This window comes from Medicago truncatula, chromosome 3 (assembly GCF_003473485.1).
Source record: "Medicago truncatula cultivar Jemalong A17 chromosome 3, MtrunA17r5.0-ANR, whole genome shotgun sequence".
Taxonomy (NCBI): Eukaryota; Viridiplantae; Streptophyta; class Magnoliopsida; order Fabales; family Fabaceae; genus Medicago; species Medicago truncatula.
Genome location: NC_053044.1, coordinates 40,254,499 through 40,267,233, shown reverse-complemented (window position 1 = coordinate 40,267,233; position 12,735 = coordinate 40,254,499). Strand labels below are relative to the sequence as shown.

The 12,735-nt window shown below is 30.4% G+C and overlaps 1 protein-coding gene across 1 annotated transcript; it reads left to right on the top strand.

Moving 5' to 3' along the window:
- The first annotated feature begins 3,710 nt into the window (after positions 1-3,710).
- LOC25489623 (uncharacterized) lies at positions 3,711-4,814 on the top strand. The gene is made up of 3 exons (XM_024778081.2): positions 3,711-3,906; positions 4,012-4,093; positions 4,427-4,814. The coding sequence occupies exons 1-3, from the start codon at positions 3,863-3,865 to the stop codon at positions 4,667-4,669; spliced, it is 369 nt and encodes a 122-aa protein (XP_024633849.1). The 5' UTR covers positions 3,711-3,862; the 3' UTR covers positions 4,670-4,814.
- Positions 4,815-12,735: the final 7,921 nt, after the last annotated feature.

The following is a 12,735-nucleotide window of genomic DNA, read 5'->3' as shown; positions in this document are numbered from 1 at the left end:
GACCTCCTTATGCTTCATTTCAACCAACTTTAACATTTACATCACAAAATGAGTTCATAAATTGATATTTAACGAGTGTCACCAGAATACTCTTTAAATATTTTAAAATAAGAAAATATTCTTTACAAAAATGAAAACTTCAATTCTAGGAAGATAATATGATCTATCAGTTGTTCAACATAGGTTGTCCTCTCGGAGAAAACAACTTTCTTCTGGGCTTTCCAAATGAACGACACAATCTTATCCCCAAACAAAGTGTTGTACATTCGAACTCTTAAAATCACGTAGATAAGCTTATAAGTGTGGGGTCAATATCAATGACAATCAATAACTAAAATAACCACAATCAACAGCAACATGTCTAGACTAGATTCAATCTAGCAATCAAGTGTAAAACAAAATCACAATTGAACCAAAGAACAACGCAAGATAAAGAGAAATAGTATAGAGAACAAAAAATGGTTATAAGAAATTATGTTCAACAAGCTCTTCAAAAATAAAACTAATTTCTACCAATTTCTCAATCCCTTCACATGAACAAGAGACTCAGTTATTTCTCTCATCCAAGGTGTTTCCCAACTCTTGAATCTAACCCTCAAAAGTAATCAACCCTTAGCCTTTGATTTCCTAAGGCTTTGTTTGGGAGTTTGGAGGAAAAGGGAGGGGAGGGCTTTGGGGAGTTGAAAATATATAGAAAAATGGACAAAAAAATTCACATTTTTTGAAAGAACAGTTATTTAGAGAATGATAAACTAATATTTATGATTAATATACTTTTAATTTTAAGAATATTATAACAACATAGATTGAATTGAAAAAAAATCATATAAACCCTCCATAACCCCCAAAAGCCTCCCCCAATACAATTTTTGAGTTCCCCCAAATGAGGGGGATTTTTTATTATGAGTAAAAAATTAACCTTCATAGTCCTCTCCTCCCAATGTCTTCTATTTCTTCCACTTGCTCCTTCCTTTTTTCCAAAACCCTCCCCTCCAAACTCCCAAACAAAGCCTAAGGATCTACACTTTTGGTTTCCTTAAGATTCACCCAAGTTGCTAACCAATGACTCTCCACTCTTGTGTCTCCCGACCCCGTGAATCTCTCCCCAAAATCAACCGACCTTTTTCAAAGAGTCCCCTCTTTTGGTTCTTCAAAAGAGGTTTACATCTTGAAGCTTTGAACCTCATCTAAAGACCTTCAACCTTTAGTTTCTAAGTTCCCTAAAAGTTATCTCCTTTGATTTCCATGAGATTCTCAAGTTCTTTCAACAAATGGGTCGTCGAATGCTTAAATAACATTTTAGATCCAATCAAATTGTGCCACAATTTGCATCCGATGTGCCATGATTTCACGTTTGTACACAGTACAATCTAAACGTTATCATCAAACCGTGCTAGGATCCCATGCTTTTGTGGCATGATATTTCCAGTCGCTCCAAACTTGAGAACCAAAATCGTACTACAATCTTCAAACCACATGCCACGATTTTACTAAAACCCAAGCATCAAATTTTGAATCAAAACTAAAAAAAAAAAAAAAAAAAAAAAAAAAAAAAAAAAAAGAGTTACATCTTTTTATGTGTAATATGTAAAAACATTACTTGTTCAATTAATTGCAAAACAATTACTTGCAACAATTATCTCTTCAAATATTTAATAGCACAACCAACTTTTTTGATTCCATTAAATTTATTCAAAGGGATCCTTTATTTGGGGATATTGTAGTACTCAAGGCATATGTGGTAGGTGCTTTGCCTCTTGCTACTAAGAAAAAACCTCAAAGCATTTGTGCACGTGTTCGCAGAAAAACTGAAAAACTTGGGTTTCCACTTGCAAGGAGAGATTCAACTTGTGAAAGCAACACTAGTAGTCTAGTACACTACTACACACTTATTTTCTCATGGCCACATGAACGGTGTCTAGCACGTGGAACGTGGATACTTTTTTCTATTTCAGCAAGAGCATAATCAAATAAAACCCATGTGGTGACTACGTTTCGTAAATTTATAAAATTGAGGAAGAATAGGAGACACATCACCCCCATGTTATATAATTCGAGTACTATATATTTATTGTTAAAAGTGGCCTAAACAGTTTTGGCATGATTAAGTTTAGCTATAAGTTTTGGATGTGTATAAGATTATACACTAAGGTCACAATGTTGTTTGTGATCATGATTCATAATCATAATACTGCTATATTCTATTTCATCCAAAGTCCAAACCCCAAAAAAAAAAAAAAAAACACTTGAAACAAATCACCATGAAATTAATCTCATCCATTTCCATTAAACAAAAATGCTTGAAATGACATTATTTCATAACTCGTAACATAAGGTGGTCATGTGACATGCAAGCCTCATACGTCGGTGGAACTTTAATTTCAGTGCGAATATTTTGAGTAAACTTGTTTTATTTATCAAACATTTTGAAATTTATTTATTAAGACAATGATTTAGAAGGTACTCAACTTTTTCAAACCTTAGCCAAGAGCTGGAATTTCTCATCTGAATGGACTCCCTCCATCTCGAATATTGCTGATAGCACCAGGCAAGTCGAACTAACCGAGTAAACCCTATTAGTGTCATGCTTCAAGACCAAAGATCATCAACATGCGAGAGTCGAAAATAATTTAGAACGTCATTGTATTGCTTACCAATTCATGCTCCCAAACAACGATACCTCTCCTCCAACGAAGGTTCCATAATTATCTTAGAGTCGGTCACGGATCCACATTTAATATATTGGGGCAACTGCCCGCACTAATGTTTCATATTTGTTTAGTCTTTGATATTTTAATGATTGTCTCCTCTTAAAATAATAGATTGCCCCCATTAAATGAAAATTTATATCATAAAAAAATGTTTTGCTCATGAATTTTATAATATGTAAATTTACACCAACATAAATGTTTAAATAGTAAAACACAATTTACTGTGTTTTTTTTTTTTTACTATCTACTGATTGTTCATGTTAAATTATTATTTTTTGGACAGAATATGTAAAATTATTTTAGATTAAAATAATGACATTTCATATCAATCAAATAAAATTTTGAAAGGAACGACTTATCTGGCAGGTCTAAAATATCTCCCGAAGTATCTCAGCAGCCTTAAAAGTAAAGGGCAAAAGAAGAACAAAAAAGAAGCTAATAGTACGAATATGAAAATAATGGATTTAAGAAACAAAGTCTATAAAATATACGAATCGACATATAATTGTCATAAGTAGTTGAAAATTTAAACGCTGTGTATAACTCTTGGATTCTTTTGGTCCCAATCGTACATAAGCTCATAAAACACTTCCGGTGAAATATACAAAAGAGAGTGAAATAAAAGGGTGTGATTTTAAATTTCATGATCTGAATTTCATCACGTGAAAGAAATGGAAACACCAAAAAGACATAATGCATTGAGTGTGGTTACACAAAGAAAGCAAAATTTCCATTTAGGGTAATTTCCACTTCTAAAGGGCAAGCAAATGTAGCTGCAAAGAAATAGAAGGCACGTGAAAATACACATCGAGTTACTGTGTGGTGTTAATTGATTTTCAATACAAAATGTACGTGTTACTAATGAGAGCTACAATGCTATACAAAAGTTTTTGACATGTGTAACTCATTTCCCACGTGTATAGTCATTCAATTTCTATACCCCGACACCTATATATATCACCCTTGAAATATATGTCTCATGCATTAATCAACTTTGAAATATATATATAGTGCATGTGTGATGTGTCTTCTTCTCTCTATATATCCTTTCTTCTCCAATATGTAGCATTTCTCATACTCTCATATCCACATTCTTTCTTCTTTGTGTAAGAGGCTACATTGCAAAGCTAGAGTTCAAAATTGGCATCACGATGAAACGAAATTGTTATTTGGATTCATCATCTCACAAATCAATGTAAGTGATTTCAAAGTTTTTTTTTTTCATCTTCTTCATTATCTTAATAGAATTTGATTCATTTATAGTTTTTGTTTATTTCTTCGAATTTTTTTTTTTTTGTAGGAATGAGAAGTTGAACGTAAACAAGAAACTTGTTGCAAATCCTCACAATGGAAACCACAAATTTGACGAAAAGGAACTTCAGGTAATATGCGTATCTAAAAACTTCATTTTTGACGATTTCTTCAACCTTATTTTGTGGAAGAAAATTTGGCAGTTTATAATTGACATTTAATAATTATTTTCCTAACTTTTTGCATGCGATAATTACGTGTATGGCAAAAAAAACATGGACAAATATTTTTTGACAATAAAACATGCACAAATAAACTCCCTTGACCACACTGTGTAATGATCAATCATCAATGTATAACCTATTTTTCTCAACAAAAAAAGCATTATTACCATTATAATTTTCTTTTTCATAATATAAATCTTAATATATAAATTTTTATCATTGGTTAAACTTTGGTTGCAGGCTAGAGCTATAATATGGTTGGCAAGTCAAGAAATTATGGAAGGAAAGAATGGTAGCAACAAAGAATCAATTCCAACACTATCCCTTTCAATGCAACCTAGTGCATTACAAATGCATGCCTCACATGGCTTTTCCATCAAGCGATCACTTCATAATTTCCTTGAGAAGAGAAAGAAAAGGATTCAAAGTCACCACGTCTCTATTGTAACTCATGATAATGATAATAATAGTAGTACAAATTAGTTGGGATATGAATTAATTAGAATCACTTATTCTCTTAATTTGTGGGATCAATTGAAGCCTACTAATCAGCGTAGCCATAACTAGTGACAATTAAGGCATGTATTTATTTTTATTTTTATGAATGAAGAACTACTCTTTCAGTCTACTACTAGAGCAATGATTATTTTGAGCAAAATGTGGATCTGTCGCATTCAAGATAACTTCAAAAAAGTAGAAAACAAAATAGTGGAAATTTTTTTGGCACGAGTTTATAAGAGCATAGACATGCAACGTGGGTGAAATATTTGACAATTTATTGCAAAAAAATAAAAAAAAATGCACAGAAAAAGAAAAACAAATTTTTTTTCTTTTGTTAACAAAAAATTCTATTCATTTTAACTTCTCTGAACAGGGGTATTTCATTCCTTTTTTTATTTTTTTGACGATAAAGACAATTTCATTAACAAAAATCTCGCGATAAATCAAATGTCAAGATGATATGGTCATCAAGATCACATGGTGGTTTGTGAATCACACTGAGAATCTCTCATTGGAATCATTGGCCTTGCGTCAAAATCCGCATGAATTCTCGTCTATAAAGGTAGCTTAACACCACGCAAAATGTACACAATCCACTAGAGTTCCAGATTAAATTGGCATCACAATGACGCAAAATTGTTCATCATCTCATAAATCATTGTAAGTGATTTTGGAGTTTATTTCATCATGGGGTTATATAGCTCAACTGATTTGAGCAAAGAGTTTAAAGAAGTTGAGGAGTTCAAGATCCAAAATTTAAGTTTTGATGAGAAAAAATATTGAGTAAATAGTCAATTTCCCCCCTGAAATTGTAAGTTTCATCAATTACCCCCCTGAAATTAACAAAACTTCAATTACCTCCATGAAATTTCACAACGTTATTCAATTTACCCCCTCCGTCAAATTTTTCTGTTAGTGAACATGACGTTTTGTAAATACCCCCCTGAAATTTTGCACTTATGTGCAAAATGCCCCCCAAACTTAAAAATTTATATTATTTTTTTCTTAAAAACAAACAATTAATAGTTAAATATTAAAGCTAACTATTAATTTTGGAGTTTGGAAAAACTACATACATATATACATCAAAATAGGGAAAAATGTGTATTTTTAAAGTGACAATAATGATTATTTCTAATAGACAAATTATTATTTTTAGAGGTTTATAAACAAATTAATAATCAGATTTAAATTTATATTTTCTCCTTCACCATCCTAGTCTTTTAACTCCTCCAACTCCTTCAACAATTTGCTCGACCATTTAAACTACACAACCCCCAATATTAATCCACAAATCATCCCATTATTGTCACTTTAAAAAATACATATTTTTTCCTATTTTGGAGCATATTTTGATGTATATATGCATGTAGTTTTCCCAAATTCCAAAATTAATAGTTAGTTTTAATATTTAACTATTAATTGTTTGTTTTTAAGAAAAAAAATAATATAAATTTTTAAGTGCAAAACTTCAGGGGGGGTATTTGCAAAACGTCATGTTCACTAACAGAAAAATTTGACGGAGGGGGTAAATTGACTAACGTTGTGAAAATTCAGGGGGGAAATTGACTATTTACTCAAAAAATATTACTCTTCCGTCCCATATTAACTTAGCCATTTGCAAAAAAAAAATATTGTCTGAGAAAAATTGACTCATTTCACTTTTCAATACAATATTAATTACTTTTTTTACTACTTTCCAATTATTGTCCCACTTCTAGTAATAATATTTGAGCGCTCTTATCAACTATTGGTGTATTCTTCTTTATCATAAATGTAAAAAAATATTGGTGTATACTTTACATTTATGATAAAGAAGAATACACCAATAGTTGATAAGTGCGCTCAAACTCATTTTTCTCTCTCTTTCACTTATACAATTTTTTTTAATAAATGTAAAATGAGTCAAGGCTCAGTTAAAATGGGGTGGAAGGAGTAACATTTACCATTAAAAAAAGTGATTTTGGGGATATTCTGCATATTTTTTTCTTCTTCTTCATCTTATAATAATCTAATTTGATTAGATATGGTGTTTTTTTTTTTAATGAATGTTATTCCCATTAATAAACTTAGTAAATCCGGAACAAAGGTAATATGCAATTATGCATATCCGTAGATTCCATCTTCGACGATTTTACCATCCTTAATTGTGGATGAATGTTTGACTATTTGACATTAATTAATAATATTTTCCTCGTTTTTTGCATGCGATAATTACGTGTATGAGAAGGAAAAAGAAAACATAAGGACAATGTGTTTTTTTATTTTAAAGAAATGGACAATGTGTTACTCACTTGACAATGTATAAGACCATCACACTGTAACACCTTATTTGGGTGTTTAAATGGATCCCGACTGTACATCTCATTTGTTTTATAATTAGGCAAATTCTATGGTACACTCAACATTTTGAGTGTATCGGTACACCAAACATTAAATTAATAATTAAATTGATTGTTTTTTGAAGAAAAAATAATTATTTTCTATCATTGACAATTATAATAATTAAATCTTATTTACCAAAAGCGTCGATGAAATAAAATTTACTTTTTTTGAATTTTTATTGCTCATAATGAAGAATATTGATTATTTTTTATGATAAAATGTTAAAAATTTAATATAATTTATATAAACAATGAAATGATGTTTTTTTCCTCATGAGATGGTATTTTCTAAAATATAAATAATGATAAATAACAACTTATTTCAAAAAATGATCATTAATTTATAAATTTATGAAGCAGAGTATCGGTACACATCAATTTATGAGGTGTACCGTAGAAGCTCCCTTATAATTAATATTTAATAAACATTCAATCTCTCCAATCCAACACTTTAAAATAGTAATTAATTATAATAACTCTGTGTCATTAATTTTTTACAATAATTTATATACTAATTCATAATAATATAATTTCAAAATATCGTAGTAATTCAATTATAAATTATAAAGAAAGGAAAAATAATGTGATTAACGGCCCCGGCACATGCGCCAGACTAAATTCGTAACTTTTGGCGGTACCTTCAAATTCCAGATTTCCGACCAGTACCCCGGTCGCCAAAGATGTGAAGAGTCAACTAACTCAGATACACACAACTTGTAAGCGCTGCGAACTGAGTATCTACCACGTCGTTCTGCTTTCCAAATAATCTTATCCTCATCAACCTGAGGAATAAGAGGCGTACGAAGAATTTTATCTGCAATATCCGCGCTAAAAACTTGTCTTACTACCTATTCATTCCAACTTTTATCATACGAATTCATCAAACTATTAATGGTAAAATTGTGAACAAAGTAAGGTCCTTGAATATTACTAGATATGCACTCCCCGTTAAGTAGCCATGGTTCATTAAGACGCACCTGACCCTATGCTCCACCGAGCACCGCCACGTACAACAAACCTGGCGTGTATGATACTTCGCCAACATAATTGGGGTTGTGACCCATCAAAGTTGTGAGGTAAGAGCCAGTGGGGAAGTAGCGTGCTTTGAAGATACACGCAATAAGGAAATTTGGTTCTGTTATAAACTTCCAACCCTGTTTACCCAACATAGCCAAATTGAAAGCAGTCAGGTCTTTGAAACTCATACCTCCATATTTCTTTGGTGCGGAAAGCTTCTCCCAATTCATCCAATGAATGTCTCTTTGTGTCGTTCTTCCGTGACCCCACCAAAAGAAATTCATCATCTTCTCAATCGAATCAACCTGGGTAGAAGGAAAATGAAGAATACTCATGACATAAGACAGAATAGTCTGCAAGACAGATTTTATCATTACTTCACACCCTGCTTTAGAAAGACACTTACCACTCCATGAATTAATTTTATTCCACACACGGTCTTTAATATAAGCGAAAGTTGCATTGGGATCCCTGCCTATCATGGATGGAAGGCCTAAATATTTGTCTGTGCCTAAAACTACCTGAACACCAAGAATATTAGTAATTGTTTGCTTGAGAGGATCCAGAACATTACGACTGCAGTAAATCTCTGATTTAGGAAAACTGATAGCCTGACCAGACGTTGTTTCATAGATAGAGAGGATATTCTTCGTAACATTTACTTCACCTACATCAGTCCCCTTGTCGAAGCCCACACCCCGGAATAATGGGACCAACCTGTTCACCATTAACAAGCACAGAGTAATCAACAGACTCAACGTACATACTCATCCAATGAATCCACCGACTATGAAAGCCCATTTTATCCAAAACAGCACGCAAATAATCCCAATCCATTCGGTCATAAGCTTTACTAATATCTAGTTTCAAAGCAACATACATGTCCTCATCGCGTGTCTTGGTTTTCATAAAATGTAAAACCTCAATTTTTAATTATTATACTTGAGAATATCGATGTTTAGATTATTTATTTAAACCTCATATGTTAACTTTGTTATATGAGAATATTAATGATTTTTTATAGGGTAAAATGAGTTTTTGGTCTCTATAAATATATCTATTATATAAGAATATTAATGATTTTTTTAGGGTAAAATAAATTTTTGGTCTCTATAAATATATCTAATTTCGTTTTTAGTCCTCATAAGAAAAAGTGACATGTTTTGGTCATTATAAAAAAATCTAGCACATAGTTTTAATTCCTATAAAATTAAAATTTGTGTAGTTATGCTTAAACTTGTAAATTTTTAAAAGTTTTTTTTACAAACATGTTAAGAATATTATAAGCAACTCTTTTACCCAAAATTATAATCTTTTACGTTAAAATTTCAAAATAAAAGTAGCAAAATTTTAGACTTAAAAATCAAATTTTGGGCTCACTTTTTATGGAGGAACTGATTATAATGTTCTAAACAAATATGTAAAAAATCATTCAAAAGTTTCAGATTTTAAACATATTTAAACAAATTTTAATTTAACAGTGACTATTTCACTTTTTTTTATGAGGACTAAAAATGAATTTGACTATATTTTAAAGACCAAAAGCTTATTTAACTCTTTTTTATGTATATTAAAATTATTATTTCATTTTAATATCGTTCTTTTTACAACTTTAAAATCGTGGTTTGATTCCTTAAAAAAAATTGTGGTTTTGTTCTTTGATTTTTTTAACATTTTATAATTGCTTATGCAATGACACATCCAAACACTTCAATTTACGTAAGTACTTTTTAGTGTACATATTCAAACGTAAATAGCTTATTGAGTAAGCTCTAGTGCTATAAGCTCTAATGCTATAAGCATCAATATAAGCTGTTTATTCAAACGGGGCTTAAATACACAATTATTTTTAAGGAGTAATGAAATAGAAGAATTGTCAACAGTTAATTGTGTAAAATTTCCAACCGCTATATGCTACAAGCAAATTCAACTATTATTTACAACAATTATATAATTTATTTTTTAATATCAAAATAATATAATAATTGAATATAGAGAAATAAAATATAATTAATTGAACATGTGGAACCCATGAATAATAGGAGAGACTAAGAGAGAGGGTGCCTATATAAGCATTCATCCTTATAAGCACCATATTCATTGATGTCACAATGAGGTGCCTATTTAAATTGGTGTTAAATAGGGAAAAGACCTCCCATTATAGATGATCTAAGCACCCTTATATAATTTTTTATTTTATTTTATTATCACCCTTCTGATAATTTATCTCTTAGTGATAATACTTCTCTTTTTCGTAATAAAAGCTTAGGGGGTGTATTGGATTGAGAAATATTTAAAAGACTATTTTGGAAAACAAAATTTTGAAGATTTTAAAAGTTGTGAGATTATATTGACTTTGTTGGATTTTAAAAGACTATTTTCAAATGACTTTTTACAATCAGGATTTTGAATACATGATTTTAATGGATTTATAATACAAATTTTTAAGATTTCAACGGACTTCATGAGATTTTAAGATTTGAAATTATTGTATCAATTTTTAAGAAAAATTCAAAATGACCCGTAGATTAAAAAATGTTATAAATCTATAATATCAAATTGACTAATAATAATAATAAAAATGCCTTGTCCCATAAGTATTGTTCACTTGGTAGCTAATAGGGATAATTTTTGTAGGGGTTGGGGGTTCGAACCTCGGATTCCCCAACTTCTCCACACATAATATGTGTGAATCTAGCCACTGAACTATTTGACAAAATAATAATAATAATAATAAAAATACCTTAAAAAAATAATGGTCATTTAAAAAAAATAATGATAATAAATTAGTAGAAAAAAATGAGTTGAACAAAACTTCAGACTTCTGTAATACTTTAAAGTGAAATGTAATAACTATGTAACGTGTGCAGGAACAAATTTTGTTTTTTTACTGGAACGTGAACAATAACGTCGAGACTCGAGAAGCAACTTCCGTAAAAAAGAAAATAACGAGAAGCAACTAAAAAAAATCTCAAGGCTATGTGTGAGAGACAAAAAAGTCTCAAGGCAGGTGTGTGATTGTTAGTAGGTACATTTTACACTAAAAAGTCTCATAAAATCCATTACTCACAACAATTCATTAAAATCCTTACAATTTTGAATACCAATAGACAAGTTTAAAGTTTTGCAAAATCTCAATTGAATACCACTGGATTTTATTGGACTCATTAAAAAATCCTTAAAATTCTAATTGAATGCCACAAGAATGTTTTAGATTCCTTAAAAGTCTTGATTGAATACCTAAAGACTTTTTTAAAACAAAAAAGTCTTTTAAAATCCTTTAAAATCTCAATTAAATATACCCCTTGATGTGTAGTTTACTAGTTTTTATTATTGATTGAAATTATTTGCAGGCTAGAGTGATATGGTTGGCGTCTTGGCGAGTCAAAAGAAATGGAAGGAAAGAATGGTGATAGCAAAAGATCAACTACAACAACATCCCTTTCATGTAACCTCGAGCATTATTAATGCATGCCTCACATGGCTTTTCCATAAAGCGATCCCTTCAAAATTTCCTTTAGAAGAGAATGAAAAGGATTCAAAGTCACGTCTAACTCTTGATGATGATGATGATAATAATAGTACAAATTAAAATCAAGTTTTGTTTAGATAGACGAAATAACATAAGTGAATTTCCTTAAAAAAAAAAAAATCATAAGTGAAAAGAAGTTAGAGTTCGATCTCAATCACCGCGTTCGACTTAATAAATTTAATATTTTTACTAGTTGAATAGAATTTGTGAATTAATTAGAATTAGAATCAAGTTATGATCTTAAATTTGTGGGATCAATTGAAGCCTAGTAATTAGTTTGTATTTTATTATTTATTATTGTGTCTTAATAGTATAGCAATGACCGGTGACAATTAAGGCATATTTTATTTTTATGGGTGAAGAACGATTCTTTCAGTCTACTTACCAGAGCAACATGATTATTTTGAGCAAAATATTCAATATGACTTTAAAAAAGATAGAAAAATTGATAAGAGTTAAGAGGTAAGAGCATGGACATGCAACGTGGATGAAATATTTGGCAATTTGTTGCTAGAGATAAAAAAAGATGCACATGAAAAAAATAACAATAAAACGTGTTTTGTCAAAAATAAAATAAAATGTGTATATATTAAATTTTTTTTTCTTTCAGAAATGTATATATTAACTCCTCAAACCAAAGTCTCATGTTAAGAACCAGGGTTTGTGCGAGTAACGGCGATTAAACTCTTATGGTTTCTGTCCAATTGAATTTTACAAAATTTGATGGATTAATTTCTGCAATTATTTTTAACATTCACTTTCTTATAAGATAAAAATATTGTGAGCTCTATACTTTGAAAATTGATGATACATAAAATAGTGGGAACCACGGTAATTTCACTTAATAAAAGAGTTAATGTCAAAAAAGGGTATTGAAAAGAGAACATTCTTGATGTTTCTTAAAATAGAAGTCACCTTAGACAAAGAAAGTTAAACGGAGGATTTTAAACGAGTAGAGTATTTGAAACTGAAAATACTTCAAAAGAAGAAAGGTTGAAGCTCCTAAAGCTTCTACTAAGTACATCAGAGAGAGAAGAAACGTAGCTACAAAAACTAGAAAGTACAAAGTTGAGTATGGAACTCGAGTATTGGATTCTCTGTCACCATGAAACATC

Coding starts and splice junctions, on each gene's coding strand:
- LOC25489623 (XM_024778081.2), top strand. CDS start 3,863: ATGAAACGAAATTGTTATTTGGATTCATCATCTCACAAATCAAT. Junction 3,907..4,011: donor TCATCATCTCACAAATCAAT/GTAAGTGATTTC, acceptor TTTTTTTTGTAG/GAATGAGAAGTTGAACGTAA. Junction 4,094..4,426: donor TTGACGAAAAGGAACTTCAG/GTAATATGCGTA, acceptor CTTTGGTTGCAG/GCTAGAGCTATAATATGGTT.